The 21,393-nt window shown below is 37.2% G+C and overlaps 1 protein-coding gene across 1 annotated transcript in view; it reads right to left on the bottom strand.

Annotated features, from left to right (window-relative positions):
- Window positions 1–21,393, bottom strand: part of CYYR1 (cysteine and tyrosine rich 1) — a 98,620-nt gene that overhangs the window by 3,519 nt on the left and 73,708 nt on the right. Inside the window, 1 exon segment of the mRNA XM_032476935.1 lies at window positions 11,803–11,960. Coding sequence (XP_032332826.1) covers window positions 11,803–11,960 — 158 coding nt within the window.

Below are 21,393 nucleotides of genomic sequence, written 5' to 3'. Positions count from 1 at the left end.
CGCATGAGGTTTTACAGGGTAAAGTACAAGCTTGGGGTATTAGGCCAATAAGCATGGAACAGCTTTAGCAGCATTATCATCACAAAAGTGGAGGCGGGGAGGCAGCAAACCAACATTCCAAAGCCAGATATGTATCTTTGAAAATCCAGCTGGCTAGCAAAAAAACATAAACAGCAAACCAACACTAATTAACTTAGATTTACAAGTTAGTCTAGCAGAACTCAGATCAGTATTCCAATACTTAGACTTGTGAGTTATCTTGTTAGCCCAGCCCAGCCTCTCTTTCACATTCCTAGAACTGTGAGTTTTCTTGTTAGACCAGCCCAGCTTTTCCTTCACAGAAGTAAGAAGATGTCGTGGTATTGGGCACCTGGTACTGGGCTCCCATAACCTGGGTGGTGGAGCCATTACAGAAATAAGGAAAAAAAAAAAAGGGGGGGGAGGACAAACAGGCTTCCAAATGAGGATGGAGAATTTAGTTTTCTAAATCTTAACTGAAAAAAATTTCTTTACTTTTTTATTGTAATACATGTCAGTATGTTTTACAATCACATTTAATGCATTTTATTACAATTATGTATGGATGTCTATTTTGTAGTCATCTTCACCCAGTCTCCAGGGTTGGAAGAGAGTTACTCCTTTTTTAATTTTTTTTTTTTTTTTTGGTAGGGACAGTAATTAGGTTTATTTATCTGTTTATTGAATGGGGTACTGGGGATTGAGCCCAGGACCTCGTGCATGCTAAGAGTAGATGAATTATCAGCAGATCATGATTCTGTTAGAGCAGGCGGACAGCTAGATATGAGCAGAGAAAGAGGGATGCAGGCCAAATGGCAGGAATTGGACAGAAAGGAGAGACACAGACCAAATGCAGGAAACCATACATCATGCAAGCACCAGGGGTTCCTGAGCAGAGAAAGAAAAGCAGGAACCTCTGGGCTGATAAGTGGTCACACCTCTCGGGGTGATAAGCAGCCTAGAGGCCAACGAAGAAAGGTGAGAAAAGGAAGGAATCTCCATTGTCCAAATGTAACCTTTTGCTTATTATGCCCTTATTTCAATAAAATTAGCCTTGCAGATCAGAAGTACCCATCCAATGCCATGACACTTCCAATCCAGACTAAATAAGGACAAAAATCCCTCCTCCCTTGGGAAGGTGGAGTTGGGATGAAAATCAGGGAATATGACCCCAAACCCTTCCCTCCCCAATGAATATTCCGCCCATTCATTTTTACACCCTATGTAACCAACTTGCCAAAGAAACTCGGGGCAGCTGCTCACCTGAGCCTGCCTGCTTTCCTCTTGAGAGTGTGCTATCTTATCCCTTAATAAATCCTCATTTTACTCTCTTACTCTACTCTGCGTCTTGTCTCTGAATTCTTTCTGGGCCAGGACAAGAACCTGGGACACCGGTTATGTCTACCGGCAAAAATTCTAGTCGGAAGTTGACATGTCTGAATGGCTTACTGTGAAATGTAGCCTAAACCACAAGACTAGTGTCATAATAACACAGATAAATGGCCAAGCTTTTACTTATTTATTTTAATTTACATTTTGTTCAGTTTTATTTTTACATTAAAGGTTTTAGTTAGTTTAAAACTTGTATTTGTCTGTGGCTTGACATAGACATCTATTGAAAGCTTCTGTCCACTAGAAACATTTTCTTTAAAATGTTTTCTTTACACATTTTATCTAAAAAGTTAATTTTGCACATATGGAAACTCAATCCCATTATTATTGCTTAAAATATGTTATTAAAAATAAACATGTTTACTTCCCTGATGAAAACTCTTCAACTGCTAACAATATCAGTTACAATAAAATCTAAATGGCCAATCTTCTAAATTAAGAATTGCAGCAAAGAACAAGCAACATTTCAACAAACATATCTCTAAAATGTCTTCTAAATTGCGCCCTTACCAAAAAGGTGATGGTAGTGTTCTGATCAGCACGCCTGTATAAACACAGGGCTTTGCCTTGTATGCAAACACAAACTATGTTTCTTCTGGGTCCCTTTAACTTGGTTCTCTTTACCAGGAGCTTGATCGGTTGAACCATTTACTGATCTGCCTATACTCAGGGATTTGAGAAAGCAGAATTGAGTCCCTGAGACAAGAGGAAGATGGAGACACAGAACTGGGTGGGATGTCCTCGAGGGATGCTGTAGTGAGCAAAGGCTTTGCAAGTCTTTTGTGGGCTGAGCAACTCCAGGATTCACAGCTGAGGACACAGCCCTGGAGAGAAAGCAGCAATGATGTATGCAGTTCTCCACGGCTGCTTTAGACCCTGAGAGGCTGGGCCATTCCAAGCTTTCTTTCCCATAAGAAAACAAAATAACTCCTGTGGAGTCTAAATATACACTCCCTCTGCATTACACCCACTCCTTTGCTTCATTATATCTAGGAAGACTGAGACAAAGAGATTTATAACAAACTTCATCCAAGCCAAGAAAGGCAGCCTCCACATAAAACAGGAAGTTACAGCTGGAGACCCACTGAACTGTTACTTATAAGCATGTGGCTCTAAGTTGTTTTTATGTTGAAGCTTTTTCCTGCCTCCCACTTGAGGAGCACACACCAGATGACTCTACAGATTGACTCTGCCTCGTTCTCTGTCATGAAGCTGCGGTGTGTCTTTATGCTTCAGTAACAAAGCCTTTATATTTTGCCATCTGCATATAAAAATGGCTGGAGGACATTTCAGTGAGATTCCCTATGGTTTATACAGCTGCATGTTGAACATGAAAATCTAAGATATGAAACAGTGTTCTTTCATTCATATGGCCTTTGAATTCTGATAAAGTGATAATATAATGCTGAAGAGCAGTATTTTGAGGACCATGCACCATGAAATAAACATGGCACATCTTTTACAGTACCAGCTACTGGAAGGCATTCTGAAATAATACTTGTATACCTGTGGAATGTGCTACCTTTTCCTACAGGTAAACAGGTTTCAGTAGGAAGTAAACTTTTCAAGGTATCAATTTTAGAATTGCTGATTAACTCGGGCAGTTTTGTCCATCCTTAAAGGTCAAATCATCTTTTAAAGATGTATGGATGCAGCTGGAGATACGTCCCTTTGAAATTCTTTCATAACCAGTAATTCCACTTCTCTGATTTACAGAGGGGAAATATGCCATTTATCACTAATGTCAATATGATTGTCTGGACTATTACAACATTGAGGGATGCTATGAAATTCATAGAAGAAAGTATTTTTTACCTACTCAGGTTGAGGTGGGAAACCGCATAAAAAGACCGGCAGGACCCTCAGGCAGGGCCACTACTCTCCTGCCAACACCATCCGGTTCCCTGGCCCAGAGGCTTTGTCTCATTTTTTGCCTCTGAAATGGCTTACTTACCCCTAAAATTCTATTGGTTTCCTGAGCTCACTCCTGACTGGTTATTTCCCTCAATCCTGATTGGTTATTTCCTTCACTCCTGATTGGCTCATTTCCCTAACTTCTGATTGGTCCATTTGTAGTACTTCATTTGTATGGATCTCACTCTTGATTGGTTATTTCTCTCACTTCTGATTGGCCCATTTCCCTCACTCTTGATTGGTTATTTCTCTCCCTCCTGATTGGTCCATTTCTACAAAGCTTGTTCCTAATTAGTTAACTTTTGTTATACCTTATTTGCATATGATGTTGCAAATTGTAAACTGGCAGCCTATAAAAGCCTGTGTAAACCTACAGACAGGGTCCAAAACTTGGGGTGTTAACTCCTCTGGGCTGGCTTGCGTAATAAACCTGAATTCTCCAACTCTCAGAGTGCTGCTTGGTCTCTCGCCCAGATCCAGGTTGCTGTCACAACTGAGCTGTAACACATTTTTTCTGCAACAAGGTCAACATCTCTAAAGCAAATGTAAAGGTAAGGTGCACTGTGTTACCAAACTTGTACTAACAGTATTTTATAAAATGTGGAAACTGAGGAAAATCATCCATAATTTCATCACCACAGTTTAACAAACAATATCTTTACCTACTCCCTTCTAGTCATTTGTGTACTGATATCCTTGTAGGCATGTAAAATGGTCTATGCCTTTTCACTTTGTATTGTAACTTAGTGTTTTTCATTCTGATTCATCTTCTTCATGAACTTTCTTGTTAACAGCTGCATTTTACACCACTGATGATTCACTTATTTTTAGATTAACAATTTTTTTATCATTATAAATAATGGAGTGACAAACATCCTTCCACACAGAGACTTTCTATTACTTCAAATTCATTTTTTAGAATAGAATTCTAGAAATCTTCTAACTGGCTACCATTTAATGTTTTGGTAATTTAATAGTTAAAAAAAGCCACTATTACAATAGCTCCTTATTTTACATTTCTTTGATAGTGGTGAGGTTTGACATTGTCCTCCATCTTGTTTATTATTTGTAATTCATACTGTGTGTGTGTTTGTTTGTTTGTTTGTTTGTTTTTGGTTTGTTTTGGGCTGATAATTTACAAATTGGGATCTTAATTAGCATTAAGATAACAAGATATAAACAAGTGTACGAAGTTATACACCTTTTCTGTATATCCTTCTAAAAATAGCTCTTTGTCAAGATGGTTAGTTGTTATTTTTGCCTTACTGACATAGTGAAGTTTAAAACTGTCTCTCACAAAACACATGATTCTTCATCTTTTTGATCTCTTCTGTATGGTTTCCAAGGTTAAAAATGTATCTTCTTTTTCAGGCATCTGATGCATAACCTGTCTTTTTCTGAGCTTTTCCATGTAAATTTATATATTTGGGGTGTCCTTACATCTGTTATTTTATTTGGTGTAATTTGCTTCGAAGCTTTTTTTTTTTTTGAAGTTTTAAATTTTGGTTAAGCCAAATTATCAAAATGTGGCCTCTTAATTCTCACTTTTCACATTGTTTTGTCATCTCTCCTTTAAATTGTGTAAAATTTTAATCTACTTGTTCTGTTCCAATGACCAAGGCATATCTTTTTTTTTTTTTTTTTTTTTAACCACAAATACCTGATTTTAATTATTATTGATTGTAAATAGTTTTACTGCCTGGTAGGACAGGTGAAATCTCATGACTTTTTCTTTTTTAACCTGTATTTTTTTAAATTTACTTTTTTCAATTGAGACATAGTCGACATATAACACTGTGTAAGTTCAAGGTGTTCAGTGTGTTGATTTGATAGTTATATATGGTAGTATGATTACCACTGGTTAAATTAATCACACAGGGAAGTTGTTAGACGGTACTGACTGACTCTTATGGAGAGGTGGTGTCTATGTAAGCAAAGCCAAAATCTAAGCTGCGAGTACCTCAAAGTTACAAAACCAAAACACTCAGGACAGCCAATCACAAACAGCCAACTAGGCTAATGTAAGCTAAAGCAAATCAAATAATTTCCTTTTGTTGCTTCCATGCGTTCTCTCTATAAGGCAGGGCGCTCCTAACCACTTTAGGTTAGGTGTTACCCTATTTTTGCTCAAATAAACTCTTAAACATTGACAAATATGCCTCAGTTTATCTTTTAACACCCCTCCGCATTTGCTGACACTTCTATCACTCATGACTTACTTTAAAAGACAACTTCTAATATTATTACTAGGAGCAGACCTTCTCCTGACCCCTCCCCAAACCCCACCACTCACTGTTCGCCTGCCCCCACTCAGAGCAGAGGCCCAGAGGGCTCTTGGCAAGACCCGTCCCGCCCCCCTGCGCCCTCCCCCCAACGCCCCCCACCCGCAGACGCAGGCCCCCCCCCCACACCCCCCTACAATCGCCCAAGACGCAACTCCGGAAGCGCTGACGTGGTTAGAACCTTCCTCTCAGATACTATCAGACACGTCCAGGCACGTTTCCATCCAGCTGTCACCCCGAGCAGGACGAGGTCACCTTCATTGTAGATCTTTCACTCTGGAAGCCTTTACATATCTGACCTAATTAACTTTCCAAACTTTCCCCACCTGTGCTCAGTACAACATCCAGTCTGTCATCAGAAAAGCCCTCTCTAAAATATGAGAACAAATATATGTGTGTATATGCATGACTGGGGTATTGTTCTGTACACCAGAAATTGACACGTTGTAATAGACTGTACTAAAGTTAAGAAAGAAAAAAAAATACCACTAAGCCATTAAAAAAAAAAAAAAGAAAGAAAAGCCCTTTCTCTGTCCTCACCCTCCTGTCATCCCTCTACACGTGACTCCAGTGCCGAATACAAGGAAGTTCTCTTTTGATTGTGTCTGTTTTCTCAGAGAAGTGACATCTCCATCATCTGCTGAGAGAAACGCTGAGGAGTTTTTTTTCTTTCTTTTTTCTTTTTTGCCTTTTGAGAAGAGAGACGAATGCATGAGGTAGTTATCTCAGGGAGCGAAAGGGAACCTTCGCTTTACCTCTCTATTGTGGTTAAAATCTGATTTTCGTGAGAGGGCAGCTTCCTCTGCAGCACTGTTAAATCAGATCTATTCTTTCTCCCACATCCTCCATCCTGTGGGGCCAGGAGATGCGCTGGGTGTTCCCTGTGATTCTCATACCCATTTTTAAACAACTAAGTTCCCTCTTTAAAAACGATCTGGTGAGATTAAATGAGATTATACTTCTTCCTACGCCCCCTTGTTATCAGTATCTGTGGTCCTCTCTACGCTAAACTCTCACTGATTGAAGGTTTGGCATCAGGCCCATTACCTTCCTTTGCATCACGACTTCTGTTGTCGTTCTCTGTGATTTCAACATCCACTTGTTGAAGAAAATTTCTAGCCCCAAGATGAAGCCACTCCAGCTCGGCTGCCACATCCGCAAACCAAAACTTAGATACTTTAATGTCCTCGTAAAGCTTTGCTTGATAAGAGACTCGGTGTATCCCATCAGCTAATCCCCAAACGCCAAGCCAACCCTGAGCTCTATACTTCATGTCCTGGTTCCTTCTCACCACAAACAAGATTGACTGTGTGGCCCCAACCAATCAGATAGTTTCTATTTTTCTCTTCTTCGTTCTTTATTTTTCACCCTATAAGAGCTCCCTGCCTTCTGCCCATTTTGCTGCGCTTCCCGGGACGACCATCCAATTCATGAAGTGTTAAGGTTTGTATTCACCTAAATTGTCTTCTTTGATCAGTTTGTAACACATGTAACCTTGCCTCTCAGTCCCTTGGGCCTTTTGCCTTTAAAAATCTTTTTTTCACCCTTGTTGTAACCAGTAATGGTACCACTTTGTAAATATGATCACCACTTCTCATCTTTCTGGAATACACACATCCCATCTTGGACCAAATCTGGATTTCTGATTTACTGTTGGCGTTAAACAAATTAATTTAAACTGATGTCACCTCTTTGCTGTCTACACGTCTTTCTTCATTCAGCTTAGATTTATGGTCCATCACTAAAATTATTTCTGTGCATCTATCAATTTTCTTATCTCTTTCTCTCCCGCATTGCCTGACAAAGCTCCAGTCCTGATTAAATCCAGCGTTTTGGCTACCCCAGATCTGTGTCTAGGAGCTTAATGTGGTGAGAGAAAAATGCACAGTTGTGCTGACTGATCTCACTTTAAGTGCACTGGCCATATTCTGAAGGGTGACATTGACATTGTTCGGAAATGATGCACTGGGCATTTCACCACCCCTCCCTTCTCTGAGATTACTGTTTCATACTTTTTTCTTTCTCCTAACTGCAAACACCTCCTGAAGCCACTTTCAGCATAAGACTCGCTTCTTATTTCACTAAGAAAATAGGTAAAGTCAGAAGAGACCATCCTCACTTCACTAAGTCCTCTGCTGAGTCATGAGTTCAGCACACGTACTAATAAGGTTGCCCTCATTTGTGAAGTCGGTGATGCAAATGGAGTTTTGATTTCTTAGTGGAATATTTCGAAGAAATTTTAAAGACTACAAGCCAGTTATTTTGGATGTTCCTTGACTTAGGTTTGTCAGATATCTTCTCAGGCTAAGATTCAGGCTACGAACTTCTGGCCAGATCACTACACAAACGAAGTTGTGTCATCCTCAAAGAACACCCGAAGGCACAAGACGTCCATCTGTCCCTCTTTGGTGTTAATTCATTTTTACTTCCTCATCAAGATGTTGTCTATTTCTCCACTGTGTAATCACTCTTTTTTCCTCTTGTAACTAACAAGGAATCTGGAGATGCACACTTTAAAAGTTCCTTAGCAAACCTTCCCCCCTGATTTACCATTGATTGATGATTCTTATCCTAAACTTTTTTAATGATGCTTTTAAAATGATGCTTTTTCCAGCTCCACAACTTCTTTCTACATATATCTTTTGGCATTTTTCTTTTAGTAAGAAACTCCCCTCCTTCTTCATTGATTATCAATCTATCTATCTATCTATCTGTCCATCCATCTATCACCTACCTACTTACCATTAAGGACTCAATAATGTACTTCAAATCTCAATTTTCTTGATGATATTGAAATCCCTTGTTTTTCTTTTGTTGCTGTTTGATTTTTATCTCTTTGCCAAGCCTTTTCTTATGCTCTTTCTGTGTTATTTGTAGTATTTTCTTTCATCTGTGTATCATCCAAAACCATTTTTTTAAAAGAGGGTTAACATAATTACTTTCTTTTGTTTATACTGAAGTTCTGGAAAGTGGTGGAAATATAAGACTTGACAAATAATTCCCGTTTTCAGCCTGAGGGTTCTAAATATAGTTGTAATTAAACAGAACATGGTTCATGCTGCCCAACATGCCAGGAATACAAAACTATTTTGAAAGGTCACTGTCCAACAAAGGGTCGGGCGTGGCAGAGAACATTTACTTGGTAACCTCCTCCCAGTTCAGAGTAATAAAGTTCACTGTAGGGTTCCCCACCGAGAGCTTTCACCAAGGGATACAATAACCTGGACTAAATTATGTTCTACTCATTTACATGGACGCCAGGCTGTAGGACTGTATAATAACTTGAGTGGTTATTCAGTTATCACAGGGTTAATTAATTAATGTGAGTAAAATCACTTTCTATTTCCATAGATGAAAGATTTTGAAAAGCACTCAGCATCACTCTGTGTTGTTTCCTGATCCTTTAAGTAACAGCTCTATTAGTGACTTTGAGAAGGAAATGAGAAGTAAGCAAACAAATTGTGTTTGCAAAGTCCTAGTCTTTTTGCAGTAAAAAATGCCTCCACCATAAGGTTTATTATGTTTTTTGCATTATTCAGTTCCCAAAACAACACTTTTACTGAAAATGGATCAGCCAGTATAAATAATGCCACTAGAATAAAGTTTTTAAAAACACATTTCCATGCATGAAATAGAAACCTCAGATCCAAGAAGATACATCACATTAAAATATTTTGTATTTTCTAGTCTAATTTTATAAAAAATTTTTAAAATGTTTTAAGACTTGATTTTAACCACACATTTTGACTGAGCAAACATGTGTCCGGAATGTTCTCTACAGCATGCGTCACGTCTTCGCTTGTTTGATGTCTCCGTTGGACTGTCCTCTTTTGAGTCATGGATTGAACAGGTGAAATGGGGAGATGTGAAGAATAAAAAATAATTCCCCCTATTTTTTCCTTATACCATAGTCTTCACATTCCTTATACTGTAGTCTTCACATTTTTTCCTTATACCATAGTCTTCACAACAATATCCTTAGTAAGTTGGGAAGATTCAAAACTGTGAATTCCTTTTGTAGTGAGTAAAAGTGACAGATTTCAGGGTGGAATTTAATGTAAATTTTCTAAGTGTTGATGTAACTAAATCAGGTTTTTTTCAGGATGCTCTGCATCCGCTCAGCCACATCTGCTGAGTGGCCATCATGAGCCAGTTCTGGTCTCGTGTGCTTGGGATTGAAAGGTGAACAAAATTGATAATTATCCTTGCCTCATGGAGCCAGTGTTCTAGAAAGAGGGGGTGGACGATAAATATAAACGTAACAATTAGGTGAACTAGGATGGTATCTTAGAAGATTAAGAGAAGAACTGGGCAAGAAAAGGAGAGGAAGGGCAACTGGGGTGCTGTGGGGAGGGCCACGTTACAATCTTCAGTGGGGTGATCAGGGAAGGCCTCATCCAGGAGGTGACCTTAGACAAAGACTTGGATTAAGTGAGGGACTTGGTGTTCTAGGCAAAGCCCAAAGATGAGGGGGTGCCCTGTGTGTTCACCGAACAGCCAGGAAAAAAGTGTGACTGGAGCCAGAGTGGGAAGAGAGAGAGCAAGGAAAAGAGACCAGAGAAATAAAAACAGGAGCCAATTCATACGTTGCCTTGTGGGCCTTGGTAAAAGATTTGTCTGATACTTTGGATAAAATGAGAAACCACTGTCTTTGACTCTACCTCTGGGGGAAATGGGGAGCCACTGAAAGATTTTGAGCAGAGGTGTGATTTGACACTGAATCATCTTAAATGGGTTCTGTCTGCTACTGTGTTTAGAATAGACCCCTGGGGGCCAGGAGTGGAGGCTGGGAGAGCCATTAGGATGTGATCCAGTAATGGAGGTGAGAGCTGATGGTGGCACCCATCAGAGAAGGAATGGTGCGAAGTCGTCAGATACTGAATATATTCTGCAGATGGAGCTGAGAAATTTTCCTGGTAGCTTGCATGTAGATGTGAGGGAAAGACAGAGAAGTCCAGGAGGATGTCAAGGTTTTTGGCCTGAGCTGTTGGAAGGCTGGAGACACCATCAGTTGAGACGGTAAAGGGTGAATGGAGGACTTGTGGTGGGGGATGATCAGAAGTACAACTTTAGACATGTTAAATCTGAGATATCATAGGCAGTGGGATCAGATGAATCTGAAATTCAGGAAAGAGGGTTGGAGTGGAGATATATAACTTTGGGAGGCATTTAGCCTATAAATAGTACTTAATAGCATGAGGTTAAATGCTGTAACCACAGAAGTAAGTGTAGATACAGGATAGAAGAAGACACAAGAGTGAGTCTTGAGACACTCTAACAAGGAGCTATTGGAGAAGAGAGAGGGCTGACAAACGAGGACAGAGGGAATGATCATTGTCACGTGCATCTGAAATTCTGAAATTTTCTCCCTCAAGCTAAAGATGATAGGGAAAAGGTTAAGAGAGGAAAGAAGTTATTAGGAAATTGATACACAGGGCAGACTGGATGTAGAAGGTACCATCTCCCTTTTTTATAGGGACTGAGAGAGAGCACATGAGTGTGGATAGGAAATTATCTTCCTAAGGATGTGTTAAATGTAGAACTTGACTCCTTTTTATAAGACAAATTGTATGTATATAGATTGACTTAGAAAATGCTATTGAAATCATCTAAGGCAAAACACAGCATTTTGGTTATGAAGTCATATGTCTTCAATATATTTATATGTGGAAATTCCAGGAGATTCTCAACAAATACTCATCGAACTCTTCATAGATCACCTTTGCTTTTTGTTGGTAATTTTAATATTATGTTAAAAAAATGTTTTCTTTGTGTAAAAAGGACACATCAAAACTTCCTTCAATTCTTTTTTCTCAAGACATACATACTTATTGAATCAGATGCCAGTTTATTCAGACATGTAACTTATACCTTATAATCATTTGTCAGAACTCACTGGCAGACAGACACAGTGGGTGCAAATTGTCTACTTCTCTTCACTGTGGTTGATGGGCAATTGTAGTCAATAAGACAACCACTGAAAATATGAACAGCTTCAAATGGTAGGTAGGTTTTATTATGTGGATCTAAGTAACCTCCACTGAAACTTAGAGCTTCAGTCTACATTAATTCAGAAATGCCCTACATCCTTGGAGGTTATTCCCATGAGAGTCTTTAATGTTTCTTCTGTCCCAGGAGCAGAACATAACTAACAAAAATGACCCTTCCTTGAGAAGAAGGAAGCAGTTTTGCTTACCAGGGTAGGAGGAGATGGCATTGATGTGGGTGGTCCTGATGACACCCACCCGGGTCCCACGGTTGTTTTTCATGCACATGCAGATGCATATGGCAATTCCAGCAATGACCCCCATGATGAATACGATTCCAAATACTATGCCAGCAATTGCTGTGCCCCTAAAAGGGAAAAGCAGAAGTATATTTATTGAAAAGGCTCTTAAGGATTCCTCAATCTTTCAAATACAGCTGCATGGCTATATAACACATGCCCCCTTCCAAATGTTCTTAAGGATAATGTTTAAAAAGACTCATGTTTTTAAGTTCTTGAAACATGTTCTGTAAATTAATCATTTCCTTTCCAGCATTTTCTCTGTTTCTCTTTCTTGAAGCCTACCCTGAAATAAACCTCTGAGCCTCCTGCATAACTTCTCTAATTTTTCTTATTTCTGTTTTCTTGAACTACTTTCTGGGGAATGTCACTGACCTTGTCTTCCCAAGTTGTACTGAACTTTTAAATTTCAGCTATCATGTTTTTAACTTCCAGATTCTCTATCTTATTGTCTATTGCACCCACTTTTTTATAGATTCCTTTTTTGCTTTTATGAATGCAACTTCTTCTATTAATCTCTGACAGTCTTCATGATATATATATACATATATATATATATGTATGTATGTATTTAACACTTTATCTACTATTTGTATTTCCTATGTTCTGTTCTGTTCCTCTGTTTATTGATTGTTTATTCTGATCTGTTTCATGTTTGACACTTTCCTTACATGTCTGGTGATCCCTGAAGCTATTCCTGTGTAAAAAGATACTATATAGTAATAGCTGGTTGGAAGTTCAGTGTGCAAAGCCAAAATTGGACAGGTGAACTCCACAGCAGAGGATTAATTGAGGTCAACTCCCACAGTCTTTTTCTTTTCTTTTTCTTTTTCTTTTTTTTTCCCTTTGGAGCTGTTCATTTTACTCCTTAAAAGGATCCTCCAGTTTCACACTTGGGGAATATGAACTGGATTGCCAGTTTTCTGGAGTCTGGGGTTCTATCCATGAGGGTATGAACTTTCACACAATCCTCATGCTTTCAGCTGGGAGACTCAGTCTCATTCTGCTGTGACAGAGGAGGCTTTCAGGATAGGTCTTCAGTAGCAGTATCTTTGCGGTTTAAAAGCATGACTTCTAAAGCCAAACTGCCATGGTTCCAGCTGTAACTGGGTCAACTTGGGCACCTTGCTCAATGCCCCATTTTGCTTAGTGGTGAAATAAAGGTCAGCCTGGTGCTTATCTGACTCTTCTCCCAAATTTAATGTCATGAAATATCTATACTCTTGGATTCATCTGCCACATAAGTAAGTTCCTATTCTCAGTGCTATATAAACACCTGTCCTGGACTCTTCTAGGACAGGCCCATAATCTCTCATTCCAAACTCTTGGGACTAGACATGTCTCATAAGTCAGGAATTTTCAGATTTTCAAAAAGGATCGTAGTCCACACACCGTATACTGCATGGTACCCCACGGCCCGCATCCCGAGCACAACACACTTACATTTCTGCAGTAAAGTTGGGAATATTAACACTCGTGGATTACACAGAAACTATCAGAGAGTGCCAGTCTTGCCAACTGAATGATTTAAAACCTTTACTTTGCAGAATATTTTGAGGATTTCAGAACTGCAGATAAGGGACTGTGGACCTGTATTTATACCTTTCAGAAGAGATTTTCTCCTTATGACTTTACCCCATTCACTTAAAAAAGAAAAAAAAAGCATACCATTAGGCATTCCTATAGACTCCTTTAAAACATTTCCACATGCATTGTATCTTTTTTCATAAATTATGAAAGCAGGGAGGGAGGAGACATATTTGGATGGCCTGCTATTAGCAATTAAAGAATGGCAGAGTCTAGCAGTTTAATAAACAAGTATTTTTAAGAAACAAGATTTATCAAAGGAGATAACTTGAAATTTAAAAAAAACTAAAAGCAATCTGGAAACCTTCTTATTGTAACTTTCAGGTCTCCATAAGATGAAATTGAAGGGCTTAACTTATGTTCCAGAAATAATCAATGGCCCAATTATTCAGGCATAGAGTTTCCAAAGTATGTGTTATGAAAGCTGAGATATCAAATTGGGACATATTTATATTCATTAATTCCTTTTTAAATAGAGAAAAGTAGAAAATCAGTCACATTTTGTTTGCTTGTTGGCAGCTCCAGCAAAAGCGACTGTTCTTGAGGTCAGTAATGGGGTTGCAACTAATGTGTTAAATGAGTTTTTTGATAAAATCATGATTTTAGTGTCCTTGATCCTTTGATACCCATTAGCAATTGTAAATTGGTATATTAAGACATGGCAAGTATAGAATTTATAGCATTATTTAAAAATAAACAGTAAGCTTCCAATATATAAATGATTTGGTTTAGTCAACTGTTGGAAAGAGAAAAGCTATTCATTTGAGAAGTTTGACATCATAAAATCCTTGAAAAAATTTAGAGAATGTATTTTTTTTAAAAGAACGCCTTACAAAGTTTCTGTATTTTCCTTTTTCTAAACTTTTATTTTGAAATAATTATAGATTCACAGGAAGCTGTAAAAATGGTACAGAGAGGTCCTGTGTATCACCCAGTTTCCCCCATGGTTACATCTTAGGTTACTAAAGTACAACATTAAACTCAGGAAATTGGCCTTGGTATAAAGTACGTGTGGAGTTATGTGTCACTTTAACATGTGCATAGATTCATGCAACCACTATAGCAAGCAAGGTGCTATTACTTCACCACAAAATATTTCCCTCTTAGTCATAAGCACCACCCCCAGCCCACTGTCAATAACCCTGACACCATTCACCTGGTCTCCAGTTTTATAATTTTGTCATTTCAAGACTGTTACACGAATGGAATCGTATAGCATTTGACTTTCTGAAATGATCTTTTTTCACTCAGCAGAAGCCCTGGGAAGCCATTCTGGCTTTTGTGTATAGCAGTACATTCCTTTTTTATTACTGTGTTGTATTTCACGGTATAGATATAACAAAGTTTGTTTCTTTCACCATTACTTATAGGACATTTTGGTTATTTCCAGCTTTGGGTGTTTCAAATAAGCTGCTATGAACAATCATGTACTAGTTTTTATATGGACATGAGTACTCATTTCTCTGGAATCAGAGTGCGCCTGCTAGGATATGTCAGCATTAAGTTCTATTTTAAAAGAAACTGCCAAAATGTTTTCCAAAGTGACTGCACTATTTTGCATTCCCACCAGCAGTGTATGAGAGATTCAGTTTCTACACATCCTTGCCAGCATTTGATATTGTCATTATTTTTCATTTTAGCTGTTTTACTAGGTGTGCAGTGATACTTCATTGTGATCCTAATTTACATTTCCCTTAGGCTAGTGAGGTTGAACATTTTTTCATGTTCCTATTTGCCATTCATATACCTTCTTCAGTGAAATGTCTCTTCATGTCTTTTATTCATGTTCTAATTGGATTCTTTGCTTTTTTACTGTTGAATTTTTGAGAGTTCTTTATAATTTCTAGGTATGAGACCTTTATGAGATAAGTAGTTTGTAAATATTTTCTCCCAGCCTGAGCTTGTCTTTTCATCCTCTTAAAAGAGTCTTTTGAAAGAGTAAATGTTTTTTATTTTAATGAAGTCCAACCTAGCATTTTTTTTTCTTAGAGATTGTGCTTCTGTTATGTCTAAGAACTCTTCACCAAGCCCCAGGTTCTGAAGATTTTCTCCTATGTTTCCTTCTAAAAGATTTATAGTTTTATATTTGACATTTAAACTTATGATCCATCTTGATTTAATCTTTTATATGGTGCCAGGTTTAGACTGAGGTTCATTTATTTTTCCCATGGATATGCAACTGCGCTAGCACCATTTATTGAAGACACTGTCCTTCTCCCATTGTATTGCTTTTGCACTTTTGTCAAAAATCAGCTCATGCTGTTTGGAATTATTTCTAGGTTCTGTATATTTTCCTGCTGTTGGATGGGGTGTTTTATAAATGTGGTTAGATTATCTTAGTTGATGACACTGTTCAGTTCTTATAGACCCATGTTGATTTTCTGTCTAGTTCCACTGATTGTTGGTGAAGGATGTTGAGATCTCCAATTATAATTTTGAATTTGTCTTTTTCTCCTTTTAGTTCTGTCAGTTTGGCTCCATATATTTTGCAGCTTTTCTGCTCTGTCTAGAATTCCCTCTTGGCCTTTGCAGATAGGCATTGGGGTGGGGCTGTGTGTGTGTGTGTGTGTGTGTGTGTGTGTGTATGTGTGTGTTTTCCTATGATGTTTGGCTGTAGTCAAATTAGTCAAATTGTTATTGTCTGAAAGCTTTCTCTTTTGCTAGGCTGTCTCTTTCTGGGTCCGGTGGCTGGAGAGACCAGACTTTAGCTGGGGTTTTTATTGTCTGCTCGACTGCTGTTTATGGGTTGTTAACTTTTTATCTACAAATCTGGGCGAAATGAGGCAAAAAGAAAACCCAGGGAGCTCATGTTTGTGTTGTTCTTCAGTCCACGAGGTTCCTAGCTGCTCTGCCTTCGTCTCTTCATCTTTCAGAGTTTTCTTTGTTTTATGTATAACACCTAGGATTTTAAAGTCTTACTTAGAGGGAGGAACAGGGAAAAGTACATCTACTCTGGAAAAATAAAATACTTCAATAAAAGGTATTATTTAAAATTGTGAAGTGATTTTAAAGCACAATATATAAACATTTTTATAAAAGAGATAAAAATGGGATAAATATCTTTAAACCCATAGCTTTAATATTACTTGGGTTTTTAGGGAGAAAACACTGTGTCATTGGTGTGTGTGTGTGTGTGTGTGTGTGTGTATATACATATACATATATATATGTGTATATATACATATATACACATATATATATCTATCTCCTATGATTCTGAACCTTTTCCTATGCATACTAAAAGTGCTCAGAAATCTTTAATACATACAAAAATTAAGCTAAACTTACCCACATTTATTAAACTATTATGGAACTATCACCCACAAAATTCTTTGTCTATAATGAAAGTATTTCCTAAAGGCACCTATCAATTCTTAAATCAAACCTGAAAGGGCATTTCTCTTGGGAGAAGAAAAGAACTATTAACTTCTTTTTGATGTTGTTAATTCTTTTTACTTAACTGCTGATTTCTTGGATTATAAAGCATAATTTGGGTAAATATATATGCAAAGACAAATTTCTGTTTTCAGGAGGCCACTGCAACACCTTTTATGGATTCTACAAAATTTCAGAAGTAATTACCTTTTCATGCTTTTAATAATTTCATGCGAACTTAGCATTAAACAAAAGCATTCAGTTTATTGGTTACATATAAGCATCACCAGGCCAAAAAAAAAAAAAATCCATGGGTGTATAAGCAAATTGTTCTTTTTAACTATCCATTATAATTATTTATTATAGTGAATGACATTTTTTCAGTCAGTTTGGCCCAGGAGTAGGCAGACTATGGCCATGGGCCAAATGGGATCCATTAGTTGTTTCAGTAAATAAAGTTTTCTCGGCACAAAGCCAAACCCATTTATTGACCTGTTGCTTGACTGCTTTGGTGCTATCCTGTCAAAGTTGAGTCGCTGTGACAGAGACCACATGGCCCACAAAGGCTAAAATATTTACCATCTAACCCTTTATAGAAAAAGTATACTGATCTTTGATTTAATTCCCTTGTGAATAAATTAATGTTGCCTTTCCTTAGATGACTTTTTCTAAAACGTTATGTCACTAATGATACTGTAACAAAGTAAGTGGTAACACAGGCAGGACAATTTGTATTGAAAATCTAACCTTCAGTGGTATTTGGAAGCTCTTTTAATTCCATTAATCAGAAACTCACAAGAATTGCAAGTTCTGAATATTCTTTTTGATGACCCTCACTAAAATTTATTTACTTTAGTGCCTTTCTGATGCTATTTCAAAACAAAAATTACTCATGCTTTGTGGTATAATAAAAACAAGTATTTGGTCTTTGTCCCAGGATCCTGGCACACAGCTTTTAAAACCCTTAGAATCTCTGAAGAGATAAAAGTGTCTTTTGTATGCTAATGAGATGACTGGTGGTTGGGGCCTCCTAAAATAGCTTTACGATAAGGGTTGGTCTCCAGAAAGACCAAAGCAGAATTAGAAGGTTGGATTTGTAGTCCCACTTCTCCCTTCCAGGACAAGGAGGCAGGGGCTGGAGATTGAGCTAATCACCAATGGTCAGTGATTTAATCAATCACGCCTACTCAGAAAACCTCCACAAAACGCCTGCATGATGAAGTTCAGAGAGCTTCCAGGTTGGTGAACCTGGTGCTGGAAGGGTGGAGTGACTGTAGAGGGCACAGAACCTCTGGAAGCTCCAGGCAACGTCCCTCATACCTTGCCCTGTTCATCTTTTCTACTTGGCTGTTCCTGAGTTGGTTCCTTATAATCAACTGGTAATAGCAAGTAAAGCTTTTTCCTGAATCCTGTGAGGTGCTCAAGTGATTACTCAAACCCAAAGGAAGAGGTTGTGGGGAATCCTTGAGTTCTGTAGCCAATTTGGATGGAAGTGTGGGTAACCTGGAGACTCAGTACTCGTGATTGGCATCTGAAATGAGGGCAGTCTTATGAGACTGAACCCTTAAAGCTGTGCAGTTAGCATCAGAATTACATTGAATTGTAGGACACCCAGTTGAACTGAAAACTGGTTGGTGTCAAGAGAAAAGACATCCCACTGCTTTCCTCTCCGTCCTCCAAAAATCTTTGTAGATACATGTATACTTATTTAACCCCATGGATGGTTATTGCCCGTTTGCTGAAAATTAAAAAAAATTGAACAAAACTATGGATTGAAAATTTATACCAAAATGAGAATTTATAATCGAGATATTAAATATATCTGTAGTGGCGCTAATATGCTATGAAACTGTGGTTTATAACAAGGCTGAGAGATAATGTATTTCATTCCATAAATAGCTTTTCATAACTAAAAAAAGATTCTGATAATGCTGCATATGTTCCAATAATATTTACAACACATTTTAAAGACTCAATACTGCTACACAGCAACTTAAAAATACAGATATCTTGACATGGTTTTACTGCTAAGTGATGTTTAAGGTAAATAATAAATATGAAAAGAATGCCAGTATCTTATTTCCTTTCTTCTCTGACATGACCAATTTACAAATGCATTTTATAAAACAGCATGATATGAAGGACTTATGACTATTTTATGCAGTAATTTAATAACATTATTTACTATTAAATAAAAATTAAAGGCCATAGAGATATTTGATGCCCATGTAAGATTCAGACAGAATTACAGAATATTTCCCTTAGGAGAAGTTTTTCAAGTGGATTTAAGAGGTTTTAAAAAGTACATTAAGTGAGAGGTAAAAATTTTAGAAGAGAGAGTTTTCTGGAAAATAATGACTACAATTTCAAAAGAATAAACGAACTGAGTTCATTTCCTATTATAATGAAAAATAAATCATAAATGCAGCAAAAGCACTTTATCTTTCTATTAAAGAAGGAAACATTACATAATCCTGTTTATTTCTAATAATCCATAAGTGATGTATTAAAGCAATGAAAAAAATATTCCAACTGGAGGGCTGAAAAGTAAAAAGCACATATGAGAAGAACAGAACTTGGCAAAATGCTTCTTCAGACTATTTCATTTGCTCAGTAATTGTTCTTTTGGCCAATGCTTTAAAATATGGGAATACAATATTTTCATGTTCAAAGTCTTCAAAAGCAATATTTTATTCTAAACCAATTGGCCATTTATAAGGTACATAACTTTAGCAAAACTCTGACTTACTTAATTTAAAAATGATGCATTTTCCTCCCCGTGGCTTCAATAAATCAGTAGAGAAGGTTAAGCATTGAAAAGCAAGCTTACTGGAGTACAGTTTTCAATATGAAGAATATTTAGTTCTGTCACTTCCATTAATACTAATTAAACCCCAGAACTAAATATATTTATAACTATAACTATATCTATGTATGTATCTAAATCTATATCTACCTCTGCTTGACTTAATCTTACTCCTCAGTATAACTCCGTGGCCAAAATTAGACCACTGTGTAAACAAAAAGGAATCTTTAATGTGGAAATAGTAGTTTTAAGGAGCATACGGGTACTCTGAGACCCCTGTGAAAACGTTTCCAGAAAAAGCACACCAGCACCAAGAAAGCATAAGACTGCATTCAACTTCTATTGAATTGAGGTCATTCATCTTCCATCTTATATGGAGTTAAATTTTTATGATTCAGTGAGAGACTTTCAAGAAATCTCTCCATTGCCCAGATGTCAAAGAGATATACAAAATGAAAATAAAAAATGGTCTTGAATGTGTTGTGAGTGGCAGGGAGACCTGCACAATAACTCTTTATCACTGGAGTTCAATAGTAAATGATTTGATTGATGAATAAAGGAAGAATAATTTAAACCCAAAAGTACCCTTTGAGAACTGGTTTGCATTTATCTCCACTGATCAAATTTCCTGAACAAGTGCCCAGTTCCTATGTTAGATTTGTGAAGTGAGTTCAAAGATCAAATGCATATAATAAATTAATAGTAATATTAATAATAGCAATTAAATGTTTTTTTCCAGATACATATATATATGATTATATATGAATATAATTAGTTTCTATTTAGGAAAACAGGAATCTGAGTGAAGATTCTCTGAACTAGTGACATGTTCTGTATACTGTGTGGATTCAAACGTTGTGATAGGATTAGTTGCCAGTACAGCCTTGAAATAGCACAGCATAGCATATTTTAAGTCAAAATCTAAATGCAGTCATTCATGGTTACAGAAGTTTCCAGAGCCTTTTTGTGCAACATGCATGAATGTGATTCATGCCATTGTTTATTTAACAGCGATATTTGAAACAGCAGTATTGACCCACACTTAAATCAGTTTAATTTTCCAGTCATGCCCTTGAGATGTTTGATTTATTCCCCAGTCATTATGCTTGGAATTCTAAACAGCTATCACTAGACAGCAAGTCATTAATTCATTCGTGAAAAATATATTGATTATCTACCATGTGCTAGGCACTATTCTGGGTTCTGGGATACAAGTGTGAGTGATACATGGTATCTGCCTGTGAGGACTTTAGAGCAATGTATGGGATAGTAAACAAAAAGAGAGATTTTGAAGGTCAACTATCTCCAGGCATAGAAGACTAAGGCAAGAAAACAGTGAAAGAATTTGATCATATTCAGCAAAAGAGAACATTAAAATATATATATATATATATATATATATGAATGTGATAAACTAAAGAGAATAATAATGATTTCTTAATACTTCCTAGTTGCAAATAACAACTACGCAATTTATACTACAGTAATGAGAGCTGCCAGCCCAGACAAGTACATGACTAGGATCAGAAACCTGGGTTAAAAGAAGAGGGGATTTTACCTATGCTGTGAAAGATGATTTTTTAACTGAAATTTTGAATAATTGCACTTAAAAAATAAAATGAAAGCATTATATTTTATTTAATGATCAAAAAAATTTTTAAAACATTTTTTGCAGTTTTTTAAACAATTTATTAATTTATTACATTACATTCACATCACAGAAGCATCCAATA

The sequence above is a fragment of the Camelus ferus genome, chromosome 1 (assembly GCF_009834535.1).
Source record: "Camelus ferus isolate YT-003-E chromosome 1, BCGSAC_Cfer_1.0, whole genome shotgun sequence".
NCBI classification, from domain to species: Eukaryota; Metazoa; Chordata; class Mammalia; order Artiodactyla; family Camelidae; genus Camelus; species Camelus ferus.
The sequence above is the reverse complement of the archived record's forward strand: the minus strand, read 5'-3'. Positions and strand labels throughout refer to the sequence as shown.